This window comes from Theropithecus gelada, chromosome 8 (assembly GCF_003255815.1).
Source record: "Theropithecus gelada isolate Dixy chromosome 8, Tgel_1.0, whole genome shotgun sequence".
Classification (NCBI taxonomy): Eukaryota; Metazoa; Chordata; class Mammalia; order Primates; family Cercopithecidae; genus Theropithecus; species Theropithecus gelada.
The window spans coordinates 29199172-29226935 of record NC_037676.1 but is presented as its reverse complement, the minus strand read 5'-3'; the positions used below and the strand labels follow the sequence as shown (position 1 = coordinate 29226935).

Genomic DNA, 27764 nt, shown 5'->3' with positions numbered 1-27764 from the left:
AACAAGATTCCTACTAGAGAATAATGACAATTTGAAGTCCTCACAGTTGCTGGGAATAGCCAGATGGTTTACTCCCACATCTGTTGGGGATCTTCACCCTTCCACATGCTCTGCTTCCGTATTCCTTTTAAACATTTCCACAAGTCAGAATTTCTCCTACATCTAGCTAACTCCCTATAGTAGTGCATCTGATTTACCTTCCAAAATTATAAACAAGTCCTAAAAATAATTTGATACTTAAGATTTTCAGTGCCCCCTTCCTTTAGCTTGGAAATTCAAAACAGGTACAGAAATTACAAACTGAGTTAAAGACAAAGAATAGGTCAGATATTGTGCTGCCAGTTTAAAGAATGGATGCGGCTTTTAATGATGTGGATTAATGAGACCAAAGATAACCCGAAAAGAAGTCTGGGTTTGAGTTATTCTTTGCCTAACGTGGGACTTTTTGCTATAGAAACAAAACGTGCTGTATTTAACTTTAGAAGGTTTGAGTAGTTCCCTGATAAAAAGTTCAGTTACAACTTAATTCAATCTGAGCATGTTTTTTCATACAATTATCAAAATGGCTGAAGCCCAGTCCAAAAATGGAAGAAAATAGATTTTAAAAATCAGTCATTTTGAGAAAAGACTAATCATTAATACTAACAACTGAACCAGACAGCAATCAAGACAGAAACAACAAAAAGAGAAAGTAAACATGGAGAAGTGGTTCGTAACACTAAACTATTCTACACAGGGAAACTTACTGGATTCAGGCATATGTTTCTCAATAGTGGAATAAAACAAAACATTACAACATTGAATTCTCTCTCCAAAGGAAAATAAGAAAATGTTGTTAAGAGAACCCTGGACAGATGACATGAGAGGAGAAAACTTTTAATGGCTACAAGCATCATATGTTTTTAACTCGTCAATTAGAAAAGATGACCCTGAAAAGAGCCTAATATGTTGGGTCACAAAGAATATACCTATTGGGCTTCATGATTAAATACATGACCTTGAATGGGTCTGCTCCATGGTCACACACTGAACTTTACAGTGGACATTTGTCCTGGACATTGTGAATTAAACAGTCTTTAACTGCCACAAGGAAAAATGCAGCAACATCCCATGTACAAAGCAAGCAAAAAGATGTACAAAATGGACAAGGCTTAGATGCAGGAAGTTTACTTTTAGTTGCCTCCTAGTTGGAGCTCTAAACCTACACATGATAAGTGAATCATCCATCCCCTCCAAGTCTGTTTCCCTAACTATAACATCAGGAAGATTCCTAACACCTCTACTACTCTACATAGAAAAGTTCAAAATGTCAAGAGATCAGCCAGGAGCTCAGTAAATGCCTTACACTCTTACATAAGTCAGCTCTGGGCAGCAGTGGGATCATTATTCCACAGGTAAATATGGATTTTCCCTTAGGCCCACAGAACAGGACAGAATTAGACCTGTTTTATTTGGGGTTCTTCCCAAGTTATTAACACACAAGTAGCAAAGAGTATTAATGATTAAAGGAGAAGATACAGCTGAAGAAAGCCGTACTGCCAGTGAAAAAAAAAGAATGGAGAGCCTAGTGCAAGAATAACCTAAAACCAGACCTCAGGACCAGACAACAGTGATCTGTGGCCAGCTGGCACAGGGGCAAACAGGGTTAAACACCTCTATCATTATATTACAGTAGGTTCATTACCTGCTATTTGTAATGATAACCTTTGAGCACCAAGAAAAATTGAAATTATGTTCACTGTATTCAGTAGGGCGAGGAAACACAGTTTTTTGACTATTATCATTTAAACATTAAAAAAAAAAAAAAGGCAAAAAAAACTTCAGGCTGGGTGTCGTGGCTCATGCTTGTAATCTCAACACTCTGGAAGGCCAAGGTGGGAGAATCTCTCTTAAGTCCAGGAGCTGGAGACCAGCCTGGGCAACACAGCAACACCCTGTCTGTCTTTATTCTTTAACAAACTAACAAACAAAACCCTTCGGTTATCTCTAAAAAACAAAAACGCAACCTACCGCCTAAGGGAATGTTGCCTTGTCAGATGAGAGGTCACTATAAAAGCCTATTGTTCAGAAAATGAGTCAGTGACATCTTTATACACATAAGAGAAATACAGTAAAGCAATGAGAGCCAAGTCTGAAGCTTCAACTGCTTGTTACTTCCTTTTTAAGAACAATGAAAAGAACATGGTGAAAACTTCATCTAACATAACTTAAAGGACCCAGAATATTTCTGCATTTAGAAGGTACCCACCTGGTTAAAATAAAACACTGCTAAATTGAAATTGTGGTTCTACTTTTAAGTTTAAAGTATCATTATACTGAGAAAATTCTGGTTTTATGTATTTAATGCAAAAATCATAAAACAACTGTTACATCAAAACATTCAATTATATACTGTGCTTCGGTGTATACTACTGGTGCTCAATAAATAATTGGTTTATATTTTGTTCTATGGGAGAGGAACAGAGTGAGTAGGCAGTTATTCTGACCAGGTCATTTATCCAAATCCAGAAAAATTCTGGACTCTGGAATTCCTGGAATCCTAAGATGTTCCTACATGCTTTATATGAAAAACCAACAACAATTAAGGTGTTTCTTCTCAGCGTGTACACATTTTTGTTCCAAAGTCTAAAAACCTTTCAAGGTTGTGTATCAATGACACCATTATATGAAGTATGAAGACTTTTCCTTGGACCTCTAAGTCATCACCTATACCATGTCTCTCCAACAGCACTCTGCATGGTCTACTCGAAGGAGCAGCTGCCAGGGGTACCTGCAGGTACCACAGCAACACAAAGGCCAGACACAAGTTCCCAGAAGCCTCCAAAATGGTACCTGTATTACAACCAGTCAAGTGGCTGCTTGCCTTCTAGGAAACACCCTAAACAGTGCTTCAATCAGCACTTGTTCACAGCCACTTAGGCCAACTGCCTAGAGCATGATGGAGCCAGCCTTCACTGAGACTCCTCGCCTGAGGATTCATCCTCAGCATCTGAAACTACATTCTGCTTCCTTTCACCTTCTCTAACTTAGTTCCCCTTAAGTTGTTTAGTTTTTCAACATATTAAGGAGGAAAAATATTCACCAAAACAATACTGGTAAAAGTCTCAAAACACACAGCAACAACACCTACAAACCAAATACAGATATATTTACTCAATTACAAATGACTGTAATTTATTCTATTACAACACACATCTTTTGGGAAAGCCTTATATGTAAATTTTTAATCAACCAGAATAAAGACTATGAGCAGTTTTTCTTTTTTTTAAATGCTGCATATCTAAAAGGAAAGCCTCATGACATAAAAAAAAGCCAGGATTTCAATCTATTCTGAGCATAGTCATTTAGAGTATAATGATGAGCAAGCTAACATGTCAAATATCTCCTCTGGAAAAAACAAAGCAGCACTACACACCACCATGGGATGGGATGGGCTGGATTAAAATAAGACCCACATCATCAGATCTCAGATATTTTGAGCATTTCATTCAAAGCAATCAAAAAGCAGAGTGCTATTTAATAATCTGCACCTCTGATCACAATTCTTGGAAAAAGCTCTTTAGAGGGCTAATTAAATTGATGAATCCCTCCCTCTTAGATTGTGCAGTCATATTCTTTCCACTTGATTTCCCGTCCAAAGAGATTCCATTACTTCCCACCACCTCATATGGAAACCCCCTACAATTACATCATTAGTACTTACATTCAAAGCATTCTTTGCAGCTTCTGCTTCTGAGCGACTGTCAAAACTGACAAAACCTACAGGCTGGGGAAAAAAAGAGAAATATGAAGGAAAAAAATCAGACGATGTCTATTTTTCTAGGTCAAGGGTGACGTCAAACTGAAGAGCTAAGATAAAGAAATGACCACAGGCAATGGGCAGAAATAAGAAAGCCAAGTCCCGAAGAATCATGACTCAGTGGCTTAGCCAAATTTCTAACATGAATCAAAGGGATGGTGAGGGTAGTTCTTCAAGGGCACAGCTGGGGATTTAGAGAATCATAAAAAAATCTAGAAGTGGTTGAAAGGTGAACAGCAGTGAACAAGGGAATAGAGGAAAATTTGGGTTGGAGAGGCTCTACTTTCCTAAATCAAATTCACTGTACCTCAGTTTCTTCATCTTTTAAAATGGAAAGAGAACCGAATCACCTTTTGGTACACTGTAAGTGCAAGAATACAATGACACAATGATAAAACCCCTGAACTCTCACTGCATGACCAAAATTACAAAGTGAACATTCCTATCTCAAATCCTAAGGGATGCCTTAAAAAATCCTGTGCTGGCTGGACAGGGTGGCTCACGCCTGTAATCCCAGTACTCTGGAAGGCTGAGGTGGGCAGATCACGAGGTCAAGAGATCAAGACCATCCTGGCCAACATGGTGAAACCCCGTCTCTACTACAAACACAAAAACTAGCTGGGTGTGGTGGTGTGCACCTGTAATCCTGGCTACTTGGGAGGCTGAGGCAGGAGAATTGTTTGAACCCGGGAGGCAGAGGTTGCAGTGAGCCGAGATCGCGCCACTGCACTCCAGCCTGGCAACAGAGCGAGACTCTGTCTCAAAAACAAAAAAACAACAACAAAAAATCACCTTCCTAATTAGGCTGTTCAGAGTAAATACAGAAAGGCCATAATCCCTTTGGACTCCCTATCTTTCAGTAGAGAAGGTTGCCTCCAAGATCATTCTTCTCATGAGCCAGAGAGATGAATAGTGATTGGAGAGGTGTGTATGCCAAGTGTTTAGCTTTAAAAACAAAAAAATTATACAGCTACAATCTCTAAGCTTGTATGAACTATCAGAATCACCGACTACCACTTCCATTTTGTACATTCTCTGCTCCATTCTGGACTCGGGACTCTGCCTTAGTTTAGGGGTTTGACAGACAGCATGATCCTTCACTATCTGATATTCACAGATTGTACACGTTTGTTTAACCTCATAAAAAGAAATGGGAAAGACTTGGGAATAAAAGTGAATTTAAATAATAAACCACTATTTTCATTGAACATACAAATCAATCTCAGTATACCACTGTGTTTATCTTTCTCTGGGACAGTCCCTGAAATTCCAGCTGATGATTATAGAATTATGAAGCATTTTCCTGTGCTAATTCCTAATACATCTCACTCTTTATTTTAAAGACAAGAAAACCCTCAAATTCTAACGGGAATAAAAAAAAAAAGAATGTCAAGCCCCAGTAACATTACTGAAGAAAGTAAAAAAGTGATCTTTTTATGCCAGTTTAAAATTCTTACCTGTTTAGATGTGAGCTTTATAAGAGAACCCTCATAGCCCTGAAAATAAAGAAAAACCAAGTTTAGCCAACAGTAACTGTAGTAATACCATCTTGTTCATGTAAAAGTAAGTTCTTTGTTGATTACCTAACTCCTCTTACGAATGTCTCCTAAGTTATCTGGGAAAGCAAATTACACACATGCATGTGCACGTGTACACACACACACACACACACCTGTTTGCATTCTTGGGGCCTTTAAAAAAATATCAATCTATGGATTCATCTGTGTTTCTCTTCCTTCCATTTTTTTTTTCATGAAATTACACAATGGTAGAAAAATGAGTGTCTCTGTTAATAGCAATCTTTTTGTTTTCTTGGTCTAGGTAAGAATAGGGATTTTACAGAACTAGGCAAGGAAAGAAGGTAAATTTAATACAACAGGAAGGTCAGAGCATGTATTGATTTGGTCATGTATCTGCTATAAAATAACAACAATAAAACATTAAGAATATAGTTGGGGCCTGGCACGGTGACTCACGCCTGTAATCCCAGCACTTTGGGAGGCCAAGGTGGGCAGATCATGAGGTCTGGAGATCCAGACCATCCTGGCTAACATGGTGAAACTCCATCTCCACTAAAAATACAAAAAATTATCCAGGCGTGGTGGCGGGCGTCTGTAGTCCCAGCTACTCAAGAGGCTGAGGCAGGAGAATGGCGTGAACCTGGGAGGCGGAGCTTGCAGTGAGCCCATGGTGCCACTGCACTCCAGCCTGGGAGACAGAGCCAGACTCCGTCTCAAAAAAATATACCTGGTAAAACTCCCTGACCACATTTTCAAAACTGCCAGAAAAGGTTAAGCAGGCAATGATGTTGAATTTTGTTGAGTTATTTTGCTTACTTACTGAAGGAACCAGCTTTCATGTTGCTATTCTGATTGGGACATGCAAAAATAATCCCTTTGGATTTTTATTCCAGCTCATGCTCAAGAAAGACAGAAACACTCCCTCCCTTTCACTCCCTCTCTTCAACCCTCCCGGCTCCTCAAGATAAGCATAACAAAATGTGTTTATTTCTGAAAATAATCAATAGCTGGTGGCTTGCATTAATGGATGACACAGGGGAAAAACACACCCCTTGACATGATTGACCACTACACACATCAGTGCAGAGACAGATTTGCAGACTAGGGTCAGCCTCCAGGGACTTTAATTAAAAGAGGGTTGTCAGGAATGTACCAGGGTGCTGACTTTATCATCAGGGTTTCTGGGCAGGATGCTGAGATTGATTCATCCTTACATCTTCCCAGCAGAGAACTATGTTGCCAATTAGCTACTATAAACATTTCACCTCAAAGGCCTTGAGCTCTTATGGCCAGAGAGGTCATGATTCACAGCTCTGCCTCTTCCTTTCTTCAAGGTGTTCTATTCTGAAAAAATTGGAGGTTTAAACACCATGAAGGTCTCGAAGGCAAAGGACAAGTGGATATTTCACTCAAGTAAAACACCACTGGTAGGGATATACTGTGTTCTCAAGTCACAAACAGAAAAGCAGTATAACATAATAGTTCAGAACAGAGAGGACAGAGTCAGACTGCTTGGGTTTGAATCTTGGCTCTGCCATTTTTTATGTGTGTAAACTGGAGCACAATTTATTCAACTGCTCCAAGTTTCATTTTCCTCATTTGAAAAAATGAGATTCACCCATTTGAAAAGACTGTGACGACACTTTAATAATTCATGTAAGGGGCTTGCTGGTGAATGTCTTTCTCTCCCCAAAACATGACAGTATTTTATATACTAAGAAGATCAATTTGCTTTAAAAGTTTTCATTCTATAAAAAGGATAGAAAAATAGTCCCTTTTATAAAAGTACAACCCGGCAGAAGAAACTCAGGAAATTCTATAAAAGGTGGCACTCTCTTCACACCACCTTCTCTTCCTTTCTTACTTCCTCCCACCTGACCTGGTGCCTGACCTCTGTTCCCCTGGGCCATCATCATTATTGTTGCATTAAAGGGACGCTGTCAGATGGAGTTATGTCCATTATGACATGGTGCCCTCTTGGCACATAAGCTAGACTGTTTTATCTTTGTTGGGTCTAACTGGCTGCCCCCGCAACCCTCCTTCCTCCTCCTCAACACAAGAGTTTTTAGTTGTCATATCCTATTCTCTCTCCCTAAGAAGCTGAATCCTATCCCTCAACCTGTCATGCCTTTATCACTGGGGACCTGCTTCAATGAGGATGATCTTTAACCAGAAATCAAGATAGTCCATCACCTAATCGTAAGTGCGGTCCCTGCCAGGCACTGCTAACACATCCACACTGACCAACTTAAGACTTCCTGAACATAGGCCCTTCCAGGGAAGGCACATATACCTTCCAGGGCCCCGATTCGATCAGCTCCAGCTTTCTCCTATCCTCCAAAGGCCAACCTTCAAAAGGTTTCTTCTTGGCAGCATGGTTATTTCAGCATAGTTTCTAAGTGCTTGGTGTCTAATATACTATGAAGTTTTCAATCCTAGCAACATTACGTATCTATCAAGTGATCTTATTTCCATAGGAAGGACAGGTAACTGCACTAAATATTTCAATAAACACCAGGAAATATGACCCTCAACTCATAACTAGGTATCCTTTAAAATTTTGTTTTACTTTGTTTGAAAGTTTTCCCATGGAAAAAATAATCGCGGTTAGGTTCTTAACCCAGTTCATAAAAACCTATTTACATTTCCGAAGAACAGTATCAACAGTACTATTTCAAATAATAAGATATGAAATTAGGAATAAATCTTCACTAACATTATTGCATTTGAAATATAAATATGTAATTATGTAATTATCCTAAGTGAGACTATACATTAGAACTCAGTTGTTAAATCTCCTTTACTCATTAACCTTTTAAAAACATCTCTTTATGAAGTGCTTTCTCAAATATTTCATTTCTTGCTCCAAAAAGCCCTCAGGAAGCATACAGACTTTTGTCTCATTTTATAATTTCTGAAAGATAAAAAAGGTACCTTAAATGGTCTGAAAAGCAGATAGAGCTCCCGAGGTTTGATATCCAGAGGAAGGCCACTAACAAATAGGGTCCGGACCTGGAAAAATAAATTTAGGAAGTGATCAAGGGTGTGGACACTCCAGAGAGTTAACTCTCACCTGAAATCTCAAAAACATGTTATTCCAAATGTTCCACAACTCATACTAAATTCATGCTCTTTCCATGATACAATGAATACTTCACTGTTAAGATGCCACTAAACCAACTCTTTTTTTTTTCCTTTTTAAATTTTAGGGGAGATGCAGCTTTCTGTGTTATCTTAAGGTACATTCCCTAAGCCAACACTTGAATATTTCTATGTGAATTATTCAGAGTGAATTACATCTAGTTGATTTAAATTTACAAGCTAACTTTTCCCAACTAGCCATTGCACAGTTATAAAAATGTGAAGGATGGGGGAAGGTTCCATATAATTTAAATATTAGCTTAAGAAAAAAATGACATGAGCACAGTAACTCTGCCACTCCTCTGCCCTAAATATATGGTCAATATAATGTGCTTCAAAAATAATACAAAAACAATTTGTTTCCTCCTGCTTGTTTTGTTGCTGCTTTCCTCATAGGCATTAATTACAATACCTTTAATAAATGTAAAAGTACAGTTAAGCCCAATGCACCTAAATAGTAACCAAAATGCATTAATTCTGCATCTGTTTGGTTCCAAAACAGCAGGGCCAACCTCACTAACTATCATTCCCATTGCGTTTTTTTGTTTTGTTTTTTTGTTTTAAAATTTTAAGTACTGGGGTACATGTGCAGGATGTGCAGGTTACAAAGGTAAACACATACCATGGTGGTTTGCTGCACAGATCAACCTATCACCTAGGTATTAAGCCCAGTAACCATTAGCTGTTCTTCCTGAGGCTCTTCCTCCCCTCAAGCCCCTGACAGGCCCAATGTGTGCTGTTCCCCATCATGTGTCCCTATGCCCTCATCCTTCAGCTCCCACTTGTGAGAATATGTGGTGTTTGGTTTTCTGTTCCTGTGTTAGTTTGCTGAGGATAATGACTTACAGCTCCATCCATGTCCCTGCAAAGGACATGACCTCATTCCCTTTTGTGGCTGCATAGTATTCCATGGTGTATGTGTACATTTTCTTTCTCCAGTCTATCACTGATGGGTATTTGGGTTGATTCCACGATTTTGCTATTGTGAATAGTGCTGCAATGAACATACACGCGCATGTATCTTCCTAACAGAATGACATATATTCCTTTGGGTATATATCCAGTAATGGGATTGCTGGGTCAAATGGTACTTCTGCTTCTACATCTTTGAGGAATCACTATACTGCCTTCCACCCATTGTGTTTAAGGCACAATCAACACATAGGCCTACCATGACCAAGGTACCTGGCCACGGTGCCACTAATAAAAGTCATTCAAGACACATATGTAAATACATATAGTGTAGGGTGTACACTATGTGCTTAGTGTCTACTAAAATACAGAACACAGGGGAAACACCAGAGAAAGCATCCGAATAAGAATCTAAAAGATGGGCATTTACCAAATAGAGCCAAAAGATGAGGTGGGATGCCTAAGAATCACAGGCAGAGAAAAGCATTCACCAAGGCAGTGAAGTAGAGGAAGAAAAAATACATTCTCGGGAAAGGGCAAGCCAAAACTAAACAAGAAGCTTGGGGTCAAACCACACAAAACATCAAAAGCCACTGGCTCAGGAATTTGATCTTGATTCAATAGGCAAGGAGTAGCTACTGAATTGTCATCATATTTTCTGTTTCTTTTTTTCTACTCACACGGATGCAACAAAACTGAAAACTTGATGCTCAACTGTTCAATTGTTAACCATGTATATACATGGAAGATTTTTCCTCAGTGAAAGACAGGGAGAATATTAGACAGAGAGACAGACAGTGTGCTACCATGTCTGGCTAATTTTTTGGAAAGATGGGGTTTCACCATGTTGCCCAGGCTGATCTCAAACTCCTGAGCTCAAGAGATCCGCCCATCTTGGCCTCCCACAGTGCTGGGATTACAGATATAAGCCACCTCGTCTAGCTTTAGGCTTTTTGTGAGATTCCCAACACTTTTCATTGCTTATTGTTATACAGAAGTGCGAATCACCAAGCAAGGCCTGTTTACTGACCCAGCACAGTACCCAGTAAAATGTCATGCCATTTGCATGTGTGTTTGATAAACACTGTAATGATGTAAATAGCCCCAGAATTCTGAATGCCTTATTTTATGATTTATAAACAGCTTTATTGAGGTTATGATTGATATATAATAAACTACACATCTTGAAAGTGTACGATTTTATGTTTTGAGATATGTATAACCTAAGAAACATCACAACCAAAAGACAATCTATCACCACCAAAAGTTTATTCATGCCCCTTTAATCCTTCCTCTCACTCTGTCCCACCATTCTCCATCCCTAGGCAATCACAGATCTGGTCTCTTTATATATATGCTTCAAACACTTACACAGCGGGAACCACAGAGTATGTTTTTCATCTGGCTTCTTTCCCTTAGCATGAAGTGAAATTTACTTTGAGACTTATCTATGTTGTTGAATGTATCAACAGTCTATTCCTTTTTATTACTGAGAAGTATTCTGGAGTGTGGATACACCACAGTTTGTTTATCCATTCACATGCTGACAGACATTTGGGTTATTCTAGCTTTGGCTTTTACAAATAAAATGGCTTTGAACATTCATGTACAAATCTTTGTATGGATGTATACTTTCTTTCTTTTTGGATAAACACCTAGAAGTGGAATTCCTATATATGAAAGGTACATGCTTTTTTTTATGCCCATCAATTCCTTGTCTTATGGTTCAGAACATGGTAAATGTTCTGTGTGCACTTAAAACAAATGTGTATTCTGCTGGGGCTGGGTGGAATGATCTATAAGTATCAATTAGGTGAAGTTTGTTGTTCAAGTTTTCTGTATCTTTTGCATCCTCACTTCCAATACCCCCAACTTTGTCACCAGATAAACAAGTTCCTGGGGGTCTTTATGAAGTTGGCCGAGGCAGAATTGCTGACAAGTGTCAAAGATACAAACAGTGAGGAAATCCTGCTAATCCAGTGTGCCCTCCCTGTCACCTGCAACTCTCTTCCCATAGTCCAGAAAGTGAACCCCATGTGTTCCACTTGGTTGTTCTGGTCAGGACAACCTGGGCAGAGCGAGAATATCATCTCCCATGCATTCAGATTTTGGGGAGTGCCTGTTTTCTCTCTGACACTGTGCCAGGTGCTAATGGATTACAGGGATTTCCACAAAAATGATATGGTAAGCAGAACCTACGTTCTAGGTGTCATGGTGCCATTTATCTAGTGGTGCATCTTACCATGTGATAAATATGAATTAGAATTTGAGGAGTTAACCTAGAAAATAAACTATTATTTATGACATTGTTATAGAGAAAAGGGCATCATAAACGTCAATTTACCAACAGAGGTTACTTGAAATCTGGGGATTATCAACAAAAGGTTACTTAATATAAATTAAAGTTCATCTGTATCATACAATGAAATACTACACAGCCAATAAAAATGATGTTCAAGAAAAAAGTATATATAGTTCCACTTTGTTTTATAAAGTAGCCAACATATAAGTATTGATAAAGGAAAAAAATTTATCTTATAGTATGTGTACTCAAATGTTTCTATCATTTAGCTCTCAATGGTATAGTAACTGATTTTAATGTTCATTAGCTTATTTGTATTTTCCATCTTTCTAAAATAAATATGCATTAAATACTGTAAGTTTATTTTATTAGGTTAAGAACTACCTCAATTTATTACCTCCCTTTCTTTAAGGGACTAGAGACAAAGTCGATATTTGTATCAATATTATATTACGAAGTTTATGGAGGAAATTCTTTCTTAGGTAAATATTCCATAATGGAAAGTGAAGAGATTCTTATCTTAGTGTTTCAATAGAAAATTGCTATACATAGGGAAAAAGAAAATCCGAGCTCCTGTCAGGCCTAAGTTTGCCATTCACCCATAGATGCCAAGAGGCTCAAAGCAACTCTGTTTTGTTCATCAAACTGGAGGCAGATCAGATGTTTGGCATTTTATTTAAACATGGACGAGACTTAGGTTTCCTAGAATCTCATGAAGTCCACTATTGTTTCAGAAATCTACCAGAATATCTCATCTCATTCACTGAGATATTCTTTCCTCCAGCAGAACACACTGACAAGGGGGAAATAATTTCTGAATACTTACATTATGTATTTGATTCCAATTAGAGGTCACTTAAATCCAAGAGCATAATGTGCTTGGAATCCTAGAGACCTCCTCAGACTAGGAAAGTCATCAAGCAAGTTTTTAAAAAATCATGAATAATGAATGGAAAAAATAGCTTCCTGAAGATCAAATTCATGCTTTTCTATGGTGACTGGGATCTAGAATCACAAATTTTTTTTTTTTTTTTTTTTTGAGATGGAATCTCGCTTTGTTGCCCAGGCTGGAGTGCAATGGCGCAATCTTGGCTTACTGAGACTTCTGTTTCCCGTGTTCAAGCCATTTTCCTGCCTCAGCCTCCCGAGTAGCTGGGATTACAGGTGCTCACCACCACACTCAGCTAATTTTTGTATTTTTAGTAGAGATGGGGTTTCACCATATTGGCCAGCCTGGTCTCGAACTCCTGACCTCAGGTGATCTGCCCGTGTTGGCCTCCCAAAGTGCTGGGATTATAGGTGTGAGCCACCGTGCCTGGCCTGGAATCACAGAAATATTTTAAAATATTTTAGTTTCCCTACTCTAAAAAGTATATTACCATCATACTTTTCATCTGAGCCACTAAAGGGCACTTCAGAGTTTTGGCTTTGCTAAGCCTACTGAATTCATAAAGACATGATTCCTGCCTTCAGGGAGCTTACTGTCAGTGAAATAAACTGAATATGTAATGGCTGCCTGTGATCACAGAAAGCTTAGCTCATTCACAAAGTAAGTAAAAAAACCCCAAGAGTAAGATACAAGCATAAGCAGCATGTAAATCCATGATGAAATACTCATTAACAAAACTGTTCCCCAAAAATAACAAATGAATTACTACGCCAACTGAACTTTGCAGCAGGTCAAAGCATTATCCAGAGCAGCCCTTAGTTTACCAGCAATGTCTATGGACACAGATGTGCCTGGCACTATGCCTTTAGCATCCGCAGATGTTTACTTTATGGAACACACGGGGAAACATATTTCTTAGACAAGTACACAACATGCCTCATAGAAGTTCAAGAGATGAAACTGCTGACAGTTTTGTCCCAAAGGGACTCAAGAAGATTTGTAGATGTACCTTCAACTTCCTTTTTACACCAATAGGACTGAAAGAATAAATGCTAGTAAAAATCATCCTGTGCTGGGCAGAAGAGCAAGAGTGTTCTTGGCTTAGCCATTATCCAGCATTCCTGCAGAGGCTACAGTCAGATTTGGATAAACTGGCCACGTGTTCTTAAATGGCATTGCCAGCTCCCACTAGGAAAGGCAAGACATTTTATTGACTGGCGTCTCATGTAATAAACTCCGATTCAGTAAGTAAAGTCATTTGTGGCAGTCTTGAGCTTCCCTGGAGAGAAAGGCCAAAAGCAGGCCTTGAAATGCTCTCTTTAATAAAGAGCGCATCTAATCTTGTTGGTAATCTAGGCATGAAAATAAAAAGCAATAGAAAAATGCTCGACTTCAGTACACAAGAGAGAATAATCACACACACTTTTCAACTAGCAGCCACATCTGGTAAACACATAGTATCCAAAGACTATGAGCATTTTCTGTGCATGTTCTAGTTTTTCATAAAAGTTTTAAGGTCATCCATCTAGTTGCTCTGAGCTGGCCTCTTGAGGTTCCTCTTAAATTCATGGCACTGGGAAGGATAAATATCTTCTAATGATTCAGGAATGACTGTGTATAGTTACTTATTTGAAACACTCTGAGTAAACCCATAGTGTTAATGGCTATATTCATCTCTCTCTCTGCTAGCTCGCTCTTAATCTACCCATATTCTTAAAGATATAAATGAAGACCCCCAAAGCAGCTTTTAAATGTGCTATATGTTTGAATCATTCTTTTGGAGAAACCATTCTTGAAACACACAGTGGATTCACAGATGAAACCTTTCTATGGGCGTTTTACAGTTTGAAGGCTGTTTTTTGTAGTGTATAACACAGTCCTAGACACAGAGTGTATGTTCTATAAATATCTCTTGACTGATTTAGAAATATACGTAAATCCAAAGATTTACATAATCCCGTATTCATGGAGATATAAGTATTTGCTTGTAAACGGTTCAGTTGATGACATGGCAAACAAAATAAGATGGCATTTCCCAGTCACAATTGTATCAACAGAGTTACATAACATCAACTGACAAACACCCATATATGGCAAAAAGGCAGGAGAGATTAGTATTATAAGATAAAGGTATTTAGAACGGGGGAAAGGGAAGTAGGATAAAAATCAATCTGAATCAAGGAGAAAAATGTAAGACATAGACTGAAATGGAGACAGACCCAAAAAGAGAAAGTGCAAAAAAACTTCAGGACTATATAGACCAGAATAGTGATCAATATATGGTTACTAGGAAAATTATTCACATTTTAACTTATGATAATTAAAACATACTTACAAATACATATGTCCAATTTCAACAAACGTAAATTCATAATTAACAAAGTTTTTTTGGGGAAAAAAAAAAGCCCAAATTCATTAACTTGCACATTTAAAAAGCTGAGTAAGTAGATATCCAGATTTACTGACATAGAACAAGGTTCATAATTATTAAGGGAAAAAGCAAACAGCAGGAACTGCCCATATCCCCGGTTTAATTCTCTTGGGGTTTTTATAAGTTAATACATGCTCAAGGGGGAAAAAAAGGTATTAAAGGAATACATACCAAGTTATCTATATGTTAATAGTGGAGAGGAAGGTAGAATTATAGATAAACTTCATTTTGTGTATTTATACATTTTGGCATTTAAATTACAAGTATAAACAACTATTTTAAAAATGAGAACAAATCCAAGCCCAAATGTATTTCCTTGGTTTGGAAATACAAACTCAGTGTGTCCACTGTCCTTAGAAATACTCTTTCTCATTTTCCTGCCTATCCTTGATCCTCAGGGACAAGCTTGATCTGGCAAAAATATATTCATGTAACTTGCTTCACATTTCAATTCTGACCAACAGTCAGTATTTACTTCTGAAAAAATAATCCTAACCAAAAAAGGGAACCAGTGACTAAGGTTGCCCCAAGAGCAGAAACATCCTGGTTTCAGTCAAAGGAGTATTCTTGCTTTGTGACTGCTCTACTGAGACAAGAACAGAGGGATCACTCCCATTCCAAGACCTATGGCAGTGCCATCCCTCTTCTGACAGACCATGTAATATAAACTTGGGTTTCAGAAACTCAGAAGTTAAGGCCTCCACATAACCGTGCAGCACAAATCTCATAGAGCTGGGTTGTTTTAACACACAAGAGTGGCATCAGAGCCCAGTTTGTAAATTTTACACACTGGTTAAATTCTTTTACTCTTTTTATTTTTTTTTTTTTTTATTTTTTTTTTTTTTTGAGACGGAGTCTCGCTCTGTCACCCAGGCTGGAGTGCAGTGGCCGGATCTCAGCTCACTGCAAGCTCCGCCTCCCGGGTTCACGCCATTCTCCGGCCTCAGCCTCCCGAGTAGCTGGGACTACAGGCGCCCGCCACCTCGCCCGGCTAGTTTTTTGTATTTCTTAATAGAGACGGGGTTTCACCGTGTTAGCCAGGATGGTCTCGATCTCCTGACCTCGTGATCCGCCCGTCTCGGCCTCCCAAAGTGCTGGGATTACAGGCTTGAGCCACCGCGCCCGGCCTTACTCTTTTTAAATAATCTATAAGTTATTTGTTTACTTTGTAACCATGAGCTGAAACACCAAGTTGCAAGACTCAACCCTGCTAAGGACTGCTGGTCATCTCATTTCCAAAGAAGGCTTTGTAGTCTTGGTATGATTTCCCATTCAGGCCTTGCCACCATGAAAATGGATTACTGCAACCATTAAAATGGCAAGCATTTAATTCTGATTGCAGCTCAGCAGAAGTGAACTGGCTTTGGTCAAGCTCCAGTTTCTAGTTGGCAATGACTTCAAGAAAAGCAGGTGGTCAAGTTCTTACTTCCTGAAAATGGTCACCTATTGGACTTAAAGACTCGTTCCTTTTTCGTGCCCTGGGAAGGCATGCTTTGGTTCAGGAGATCACATTGCTATAGTCACCAAGGATTCACTAACCATAGGATTTAAAAAAGGGCCACTGGCCAGGCATGGTGGCTCATGCCTCTAATTCCAGCACTTTGGGAGGCCGAGGCAGGTGGATCATCTGAGGTCAGGAAATGGAGACCAGCCTGACCAACACGGTGAAACCCCATCTCTACTAAAAATACAAAAATTAGCCGGCGTGGTGGTCGGCACCTGTAATCCCAGGTACTTGGGAGGTTGAGGCAGGAGAATCACTTGAACCCGGGAGGCAGAGGTTGCTGTGAGCCGAGATCGCACCACTGCACTCTAGCCTGGGTGACAGAGCAAGATTTCATCTCAAAAAAAAAAAAAAAAAAAAGCCACTGTGCTGTTGTTATGAACTTCCAGGTTCCCAGGTTTGGGTCTCACTCTGGTCAAGCTGGAGTGCAGTGGTACGATCATAGCTCACTACAGCCTAGAATGCCTGGGCTCAAGTGATTCTCCCACCTCAGCCAACCGAGTAGCTAGGACTAATGGTGTGTGCCACAACATCCAATTAATCTTACTATGTTTATTTTTTGTAGGGACGAGGTCTTGCCCAAGCTGGTCTCAAACGCCTGGTCTCAAGTGATCTTCACACCTTAGCCTACCAAAGTATTGAGATTATAGGTGTAAGCTATCACACCTAGCCTATTTTAGTATTAATCATTGCTCTTTCCTTTCTAAAAGAAAAAGCCGTCCATATATTAATAATTACCCACAGTGCATGACTCCCTGGTTTTGAGGAATCCACTAGTATTTACTGTAAGTGACAGTTACTGACTGACACAATCTGTAGAATAACCAAATTCACACCTTGATTTAGGGCCTATGGAAACCAAGGTCCCTTTGCCAAGGTGATCACAAAGTTTTCGGCAGGATGATGGAAAGAAGGAAGACTAATGGGAGCACAGGTGGAAAAGACAAGAACAATGATGTTCCATAATTCATAAAGGCAGAACCTGAGCACTGCTCAGACATGCTTGGGGAATAGGGACAGCAAGTTAGCACTGGGTACACCACACCACTATGTTCAATCTTTGAGGAGTCAATCCCAGCCCAATTCAATGCTGACTTCTAATCAGAATGTTTCATAAGCTCTGACTTTGATAGGACTTCTTTTTTTCTTTTTTTGAGACCGAGTCTCACTCTGTCACCCAGGCTGGAGTGCAGTGACACAATTTCAGCTCACTGCAACCTGTGCCTCCCAGGATCAAGCGATCCTCCTACCTCAGTCTCCCGAGTAGCTGGGATTACAGGCGCCCGCCATCACACCTGGCTAATTTTTGTATTTTTTAGCAGAGACAGGGTTTCACCATGTTGGCCAGGCTGGTCTCGAACTCCTGACCTCAGGTGATCCACCTGCCTCGGCCTCTCAAAGCGCTGGGATTACAGGCGTGAGCCACCACGCCCCGCCTGATAGAACTTCTTAAGAAGCAAACTCCAACTCAGGCCATTCCTCATGTCTGCCATATATCTAAAAGGGAAAGAGAAAAGGTGAGAATTCCTAGGGTTTTAAGCTGCTAAAGTATAGGCAAGAGAAGTGTCTGTATATGTTAACACTTAACCTCGTTAAGAAATTCCCTTAGTACTCTCAGACACAGAGGGAAAGAGGTGTATCAGATACAAATTAAGAATTTAAGGTTTGAATTAGACTAGACAGGAAACTATATGTGTGTATATATGAGAGAACTTAACCTCAGTATTAGGAAATTCACTGAATGCTGTCAAACAAGAAACATGGTTGTCAAATCCTTAGAGTTCAACAAAGAAGTTCCTTATAAAGGCAGGATGCTTCATCCCTTAACTCTGGTCCTGTTCTTACTCCATCCTTTAGTTCTTCTAACTAATTGTTAGGTGGCTTGCTCTATTTCAACCCTGGTCAGCCTATGAAATGTTACTTTTCACACAATTTCACTGCATACATGCTAAAACATTAAGTTTTTTAATGTATACATCAGTCCAGTGTATTATGAACATAAAGTTGCATTCTAATGCCCTAAGGTGCACATGCCCTTATGGTTTAATCCTAAGTATCCTGAAGTTTAATGTCAAAATGATTACCACAATAAAGACTTTTCTATGGACTGACAAAATGAAATATAAGCACAGAATATGAAAAAGATCAAAATTCTAAGACCTCTCTTCCTTTCTCCTTTAGCATAATTTGGTGACTCATTTTACAAAGCAGAGTTCTTCAAAGAAACGAGTCATTTCATTTCTCTCAAACTACCTAGTTAAAACTAACCCAGACGACACAGAGTTCTTCGTGGTCATTTAAAGTACCAGGAAAAAAAATTAGACAGTGGCAGTTCACAGTTCCAACACTGCCCAGGACTCTCAAGTATTTATTGCTTTTGATATTAGCAATATACAAACTCTGAGGAACTTCATCCCATTGCCAACTTCAGTTTACAATGCATTCTTAAAACTATGCACCATGCTTCTAACAATTAGAGAAGGTGTGAACTAGAAAGCTGGGGTGGGGGAGGTTTATTTCCCAATATTTAGTTATCAGAAATTGCCCAATATATAGTTTAAATTTTTTGGTGCCAAGCCAGTTAGTTCATCTTTAAACTGAAAGTTCTTTCCCGTATGACAGTGAGCATCCCAGTACTTGGCAGGAGGTGATCAGTATCTATCAACTAAATAAGTGAATGTAAAAATTGGGTCAAAGTACTAAACCAGATATAAAAGAGAGGGCCATATCACTCATGAATATCTAGATATGAACATGTAAGTATGAAGAAAGTCATTAAAACTTTTTTTTATTTTAAAGAAACAGGTTATACTGGCGCAATCACAGCTCACTGCAGCCTCAACCTCCTCGGCTCAAAAAGATCCTCCTGCCTAAGCTTGCCAAGTACCTGAGACAACAGGTATTCACAGCAGGCCTGACTAATTTTTTTGTTTTCTGTGTTTGTGGAAATGAGTTCTCCCTATGCTGCCTAGACTGGTCTTGAACTCTTGGGATCAAGTGATCCTCCTGCCTCCACCTCCCCAAGTCCTGGGATTACAGGCAAGGGGCCACCAAACCTTGTGAGTTCGAATATGCACTCAAGAGGTTAAGTGCTCAAAGCATATGGTTCACAGAACAACCAAAAACACATGGAGTCTGCTGGGATTCAAATCCAGGTTCTGCAACTCACAAGGTATGCACTTGGACAAATCACTTAACCTTTCCGTTCCTACGTTTCCTCATATTAAACTATGTCCACAATTTCTTTGATATTCCTCCCTTAAAGAAGTGGAGCTTAATCCCCTTCACCTTTAGCATGGTGAAACCTCATCTCTACTAAAAACACAAAACTTAGCTGGGCGTAGTGGCAGATACCTATAAACCCAGCTACTCAGGAGGCTGAGGCAGGAAAACCACTTGAACCCAGAAGGAGGACAATGGAGTGGGTCGAGATTGCATCACTACACTCTAGCCTGGGTGACAGAGCAAGACTCTGTCTCCAAAAAAAAAGAAAAAAAGTATAATGTTACTTAATTTTATAATATTACTGATTTGTTTAATCATCACTTTTTATTGTAGTATATGATATTTTAGCTACTTTATATTTACATTAAAATCCATACCTGATTGTATCTCATATGACACAAAAACAGTGATAATACTGGTGCTGGTGAAGATGCAGAGAAACAGAAATCTCTCACATATGTTGCTGTTGGGAATGCAAAAAGGTACAACCACACTAGAAAACAGGTTCTTATCAAACTATGCAATTTCCAAACAATCTAGCAGTTGTACCCTTGGGTACCTATTCTAAAGAAATAAAAACTCATGTTCACACAAAAACCTGAATGGTTAAACAAACTAGATATATACATAACATGGGCTACTAGTCAGCAATGAGAATAAATAAACTACTAATACAAGCAACAACTTGAATGACTCTCAAGGGAATTACACTAAGTAAAAAAAAGCCAAACCTCTAAAGATTACATAAGGCATAATCCCACTTATCTAACGTACTCGAAAGCAACCTTAGGGATCTTTGTAGTGGGGACTTGTTCCCCACTAACTTGACCGTGGTGGTGGATCCATGAACCTACACATATAATAAAACTTCACAGAAACAAAATTGGTGGATTATATCAACTTCTTGATTGTGACATTGTGCTACAGTTTTCTAAGATGTTACTACAGGCAGAAACTAGGCAAAGGGCACAAGTGATCTCTCTGTATTCTTAGAACTGTACGTGAGGCAGGATGCGGTGGCTCACGTCTGTAATCTCAGCACTTTGGGAGGCCAAGGAAGATGGGAAACAAGGTCAGGAGATCAAGACCATCCTGGCTAACATGGTGAAACCCCGTCTCTACTAAAAAATACAAAAAATTAGCCGGGCGTGGTGGTGGGGGCCCGTAGTTCCAGCTACTCAGGAGACTGAAACAGGAGAATCACTTGAACCCAGGAGGCAGAGGTTGCAATGAGCTGAGATAGCGCCACTGCACTCCAGCCTGGGCGACAGGGTGAGGCTCCGCCTCCCAAAAACAAACAAACAAACAAAAACTATATATGAAACTACGATGAGGTCAAATTTAAAAGTTTAGTTAAGCAAATTTCAGTATACGTTAAATAAATTTTAATATTTAAAACTTTTGAAGAAAAATTGTCCCTAAAAGTTATCAAGTCACTTTTTATTTGGAGTCTATTTAGATTAAAACTATATAAATCACTTGTTTATGATGCCATAATGCTGTCAGGAATAAATAATTATATCATCATCAATGAAGAGATTGATATCAGTTGGTAAAGCTAGGCAGTAGAAGCTATGTAGTTAGGGGTGCATATGCATTTCTATTTTAAAGTCCCACCAGAAGATTGGTCTTTTTCCCGTTATTTTCTTTTTTTAGATGGGATCTCACCTTCACCCAGGCTGGAATGCAGCAGTGTGATCGCGGCTCACTACAAACTCCACCTACCAGACTCAAGAGATCCTCCCCCACCTCAGCAGCGGTGTGATCGCGGCTCACTACAAACTCTACCTACCAGACTCAAGAGATCCTCCCCCACCTCAGCTTCCCAAGTAGATGGGACCACAGGTGTATGCCACAATGCCTGGCTAATTTTCTGTATTTTTGGTAGAGAAATACAAACTGTCAAAACATTTATTGAACTCCTGAGCTCAATTGATCTACCCACCTCAGCCTCCCAAAGTGCTGGGATTACAGGTGTGAGCCACCACACCCAGCTCCGTTGATTTTTAATTTACTAGATGCAATAATCTAAAAGGCAATAAAATAAACATGACTCTTTTAAAAAAAAGAGGTATTTCAACTTAAAATTTTCCTGATTTGTTTAATCACTACTTTTTATGGTACTGTAAGAAATCTTAGCTACAGTCTGCTTTAACATCTAGACTTAATTCCAGATGTATCTCACGTAATATAGAAAATAAATAGCAAGAATATAAATGTAAAATATTTTGAAGCTAATACCAGGAAAAAGACTAAGAGGGTCAAGCCTAGGGACGTTCACAGAGCACAGATGTTTATGTAGCCTAATGGGGCTTTGGTGAGCTCTCTACTAAGAATCACCCACTTTTCTAAAGCTGTTTCTACAGAAAAATTCCATTCAGCCACTATTTAGACCACCACATGGCTGAAATACAAGTTTTTAGAACATAACATATTCTACATTACTGCCTTTCTCTAATTCACAAACTAATTTACTTAATACTATAAAGCCCAGTGCTGATAATGAGTACTTCCAGTAAAAGAACAAACTTCCATTTTTAAGTTTAGATATTTGTAAGTTTGGATTGTTAGTTTAGATTAGCTTCTCCAATTGTATGCATTTCAAATTTCAGAATACATTCAGTACATTTAGGCTACAATTATTATGCCCCAGCCTACTCAGTACTCTCCACCAAAGACGTATTTGTTTGATCTGATAACCACCTAATTATGTCTGTTAACTATTTATGTGGTTGTATGAATCAAGTCAATATTAAGTTTATATGCTGCTTATATGCATGTGTAATTATGTAGAGACACAGATCTTACAAGACTTGCTATGATGTAAAACTAGCAATGTTATGTGCCTGCTGGAAACAACAAAAGACAACAAATGTGAGAGGAAAAAAAAGGCGAGGTTTGTGGTTGAGAAATAACCTAGGTTAGCATGATTATATGCGCTTTTAAATTGATCTAAAGTATTTTTTAAAGTTTATTGAGATATTTAATCTGGCATTATATAAATTTTCAATGACTATAACGGGAGGAAAAGACCATTAAATTGAGGACTGTGGCTTAAATCATGCTTCTGTTTTAAAACAAACTGTTGAGGCCTTCGGGACTGATCTTGTTGGGCCTCAGTTTCCTTATTTATGAAATCAAAGTGTGTAAGAGTTGATCTCCAAGTTCCATTCCAACTCCACAGGTATAACGAAAGGCTTTTGTTAAAAGCATACAGAGGTCACAAAACACCAGGTGGGAAGACCTAGTTCTTGCCATTGAGAACCTGTCAATCAAGCCACTTTTCACCACACATTTATTTAAAATGTACAATCTATTTATGGTTCATGTAATAATTAAAACAGAATGAAGCTGGGCAGTGTTCATGCCTGTAGTCCCAGCTACTCAGGAGGCTGAGTTCAAGGAAAGCCTGAGCAACAGAGATCCCATTATCTAAAAACAAAGAACAAAACAAAAAAACCCCACTTGGTGCAGTGGCTCATGCCTGTAATCTTAGCACTTTGGGAGGCCAAGGTGGGAGAATCGCTTGAGGTCAGGAGTTCGAGACCAGCCTGGCCAACATGGTGAAAACCCGTCTCTACTAAAAATATAAAAACTAGCCAGGTGTGGTGGCACACGCCTATAATCCCAGCTATTCAGGAGGCTGAGGCAGGAGAATCACTTGAACCCAGGAGGTGGCGGTTGCAGTGAGCGGAGATTGTGCCACTGCACCCCACCTTGGGTGACAGAGCAAGACGCCATCTCAAAAAAAAAAAAAAAAAAAAAGGCCAACATGCTGGGTGTGGTGGCTCATGCCTATAATCCCATCACTTTGGGAGGCAACAAAGTGAGACCCCATCTTTACAAAAGCTAGCTCTGGATGTGGTGGCCCATGCCTTTGGTCCCAGCTACACAGGTGACTGAGGCAGGAGGATCACCTGAGCCCAAGGAGGTTGAGGCTGCAGTGAGCCATGTTTACACCACTGCACTCCAGCCTGAGTGACAGTGAGATCTTGTCTCAAAACAGCAACAACAGTGTCTGAGGCCACAAATTTAAAGAATTTAGCACAGAATTGCCAGTGCAAAACAAGGTAAATGAACTGCAGAATTACTGATGTGCAACCAGTTCATCACAGACGCTGACCTAAGAGCCATGACTAAATCTACTTGTTTTTGTTTTTTTTTTCTTGTGAAAGAATTACTCAGCAGACCATAGTGTTAAAGCTATAAACTCTGGAGTCAGATTGCCTGGGTTTGAATCCCAGCTCCAACACCAATTAGCTAAGCAATCTTGGACCAACTATTAATTAAATGAGTGCTTAGTGTCATCTGTAAAATAGGATTAACAAAACCTTCCTCATAGAGTTGCTAAGAGGAATAAATCAGTGAATATTTGTAGAACCTTCAGAAAAGTACCTGACAGGCAGACTAAGTATGACCCAAGATTTTGTTAAACAAATTCTGTAGGCCCTCCATATCTGTGGGTTCCACATCATGGATTCAACCAATCACAGATCAAAAATATTCTGAGGAAAAAAAAAATGCATCTGTAGTGAACATGTACAGACTTTTTTGGGTCATTATTCCCTACACATTATAGTATACCTATTTACATAGCATTTATATCATATTAGCTATTATAAGTAATCTAGAGATGATGCAAATATACAGGAGGATGTGCATAGGTTATATGCAAATACCATACCCATTTTATATTAGAGACTTGGGCATCCAGGTTTTGGTATCCTCAGAAGTCCTGGAACCGATCCCCCACAAATACTGAGGGATGAATATATAAATTCCTCAAGTGCTACCCCGTTACACTTTCTGCTAGCAGGGACAGAAAAAGTACTTAAGGAATGTAAATCAAGGCCAGGGTGGTGGCTCACGCCTGTAATCCCAGCACTTTGGGAGGCTGAGGTGGGCAGATCATGAGGTCAGGAGTTCGAGACCAGCCTGACCAAAATGGTGAAAACCTGTCTCTACTAAAAATTAGCGGGGTGTGGTGGTGTGCGCCTATAATCTCAGCTACTCAGGAGGCTGAAGCAGGAGAATCACTTCAACCCGGGAGGCAGAGGTTGGAGCCGAGATCGCACCACTACACTCCAGACTAGAAGACTAGATGACAGAGCAAGACTGTCTCCAAAAAAAAAAAAAAAAAAAAAAAAAAGAATGTAAATCAAATTCTAAAACTTAGGATTTCATTTAGCTACAGATATTTTGAGAAGTTACCCATAACACTGCTTCAATTGCTATCAAAGAAAAAGAACATTACCACTTAACAAACTGCATATCACTGAACAAATTAAACACAAATATTTCATTATTAATACTGAATTTCCAGTCTGAAATGCTTATTTATACTACCCCCCCCACCACCACCTTTCAGGAATTTGGAATTACTTTACGAAGTTTAACCTGTGACTGAAAATACAGATTTGTAATATATCTGTAAAGAGCACAAATAAAACAGCATATTTTATAGAAACCAGCTCAATTATTTTCCATTTTGTGAATTTCAAACATCTTGGGCAGTTCCCAAAACTATTCTCAACTGAGAAAGGATTCTCTCAAAATTGTCAGAACCTAGGGGCATATGAAGGATCTTTCAGAGCAGACACGACCCAGCCTGTCAGTGATCTTTGGAACCTGGTATGACAGGCCAGCATTGGCCAGAACACAGGCAATTATATGTGCGGGCAAGACAGTTCTCACAGTGCCAGAGAGTCTGTGTTTTAGTACGACCAAATAAAGATAAGACCAACATCCCAGATACGCAGTTCTGTTGTGCCAAGGTTCTGAAAGTTCTTTTTTTTTTTTGAGATGGAGTCTCCCTCTGTCTTCTAAGCTGGAGTACAGTGGCGTAAACTTGGCTCACTGCCACCTCTGCCTCTGGGGTTTCAAGCAATTCTCTGCCTCAGCCTCCCAAGTAGCTGGGACTACAGGCACACACCACTGTGCCCAGCTAATTTTTGTATTTTTAGTAGAGACAGGGTTTCGCTATCTTGGCCAGGCTGGTCTTGAACTCCTGACCTCATGAGCCACTGCGTGTGACCCAAAGGTTCTCAATCACTCTTGCAGGGCCACATCTAAGCTATTGTTAATTACAGGTCATTTGTTCCGACCCCAGTGAAAGAATTTCCAAATATTCTAAATATAATAAAACCCAAAATCTCATCAGAAATCTTAAAAGACTGTATATGTCTATGCCAAACTACAATATAACCATGATTTTTTCAAAAATCTTTTCAGTGTGGTTAATACCACACACCATATACAATACTTTTTTGCTAACTGAAACTGTGTCAAAAGTACTATGGACCCAGAGAATAAGAATATGGACCCTTAGCCTTACACCTCATCCCTCAACACCATCAAGTGTAAGCAGCGCCTACACAACTGGCTCACAGCCCTTAGATGACCCTTTAAGGCTAGCACAAGTATCACTTTTTTTGCCCAAATATCTTTCATCTTTGCTGGAGAGTATACTATTCATCAGAAATTTTCAATTTTATTTGCAGTGTCACCTTAGATGACAAAAATTAGAGACATTAAAAAGCAACAAACATCAGATACATATATAACATACACACAGAAAGACACACATCTGGTTTTCGAAATGCATTAAAAAACACACACGCAACAAAATTATTGCTCTTCTGACCTCACACTCAACACTGCTAGAAGGGATCAGTTTCTTTCAACTATATCAAAACAAAATCCCCAAACCTCTGGCCTTCAAATGTTCCATACATTACTTCCCTGGGTTCTACTGGGTCAGTCTTAATACCACACATTGCTTATTCCCAAATAAAAGCACTGTCTTTCATTATTTTTATTTATTTAATTTTTTTTTTTTGAGACGGAGTCTTGCTCTGTCGCCCAGGCTGGAGTGCAGTGGCGCGATCTCGGCTCACTGCAAGCTCTGCCTCCCGGGTTCACACCATTCTCCTGCCTCAGCCTCCCGAGTAGCTGGGACTACAGGCGCCCAGCACCATGCCTGGCTAATTTTTTTGTATTTTTAGTAGAGTTGGGGTTTCACCATGTTAGCCAGGGTGGTCTCGATCAACTGACCTCGTGATCCACCCGCCTTGGCCTCCCAAAGTGCTAGGATTACAGGCATGAGTCACCACTTCCGGCCTGCATTGTCTTTTATAATTATTCTTTACTTCCATAGAAGGCTCTCTTCTACTCTTAGAAGCCCAAATTAAACTCTCCTTCCCCAAAGCAGCTTTCTCCACTGCGCCAATTCTTTCTTTTTCTCTTCTGTACTTCTACTGCATCGTTTATACCACAGTCAGGACTTACTGTTTTTTTAATTGTTTCACAGGTTTTAGTTAGGTCCTTTCCAATTTAATTGTAAATTCCTTGAGAGTAGGCAAGGTATTCATTCACCTATCATTATAACTTTGAATCACAGATTTAAATTTCCTCAGACTGGGGATCTAAGTTTCCTCATGCATTGGAATGACACACTCACTTAGAAAAAGCCCTAGCTGGATAGTATTTAAATTATTTCACAGAAACGGTCAGGAATTTAGTTGTAAAATGAAAAGACTCCCTTCTCACCTATCCATCATAAGCAAGAATTTAAATCCATGAACTGATTTACAAAATGTAAGAATTTGAGGCCCGGCGTGATGGCTCATGCTTGTAATCTCAACACTTTGGGAGGCCAAGGCAGGCAGATCACTTGAGATCAGGAGTTTGAGACCAGTCTGGCCAAAATGGCGAAACCCTGTCGCTACTAAAAATACAAAAATTAACCGGGTGTGATGGCGGGCGCCTGTAATCCCAGCTACTTGGGAGGCTGAGGCAGGAGAATTGCGTGAATTGGGAGGTGGAGGTTGCAGTGACACAAGTTCACACCACTGCACTCCAGCCTGGGCAACAGAGTGAGACTTTGTCTCAAAAAAACAAGCAAACAAACAAAACAAGAATTTGAGAACTCAAATTAGATAACACTACCTAATTTAATCATGGATTGACACACACAAACAATAGATTCAACCATGTGTAACACAGTAGTACCCTAAAGTATTTGATAATTTATCTTTTTGTC

At 39.4% G+C, this 27764-nt stretch overlaps 1 protein-coding gene across 3 annotated transcripts in view; it reads right to left on the bottom strand.

Moving 5' to 3' along the window:
- Window positions 1–27764, bottom strand: part of RBPMS (RNA binding protein, mRNA processing factor) — a 191442-nt gene that overhangs the window by 91571 nt on the left and 72107 nt on the right. For all 3 annotated transcript variants that reach the window (XM_025394222.1, XM_025394223.1, XM_025394221.1), the window contains exons 2-4: window positions 8254–8331; window positions 5257–5295; window positions 3704–3766 (exon numbers count right to left, since the gene is read on the bottom strand). In XM_025394222.1, the coding sequence (XP_025250007.1) occupies window positions 3704–3766; window positions 5257–5295; window positions 8254–8331 (180 nt within the window). The remainder of the gene's footprint in view (window positions 1–3703; window positions 3767–5256; window positions 5296–8253; window positions 8332–27764) is intronic.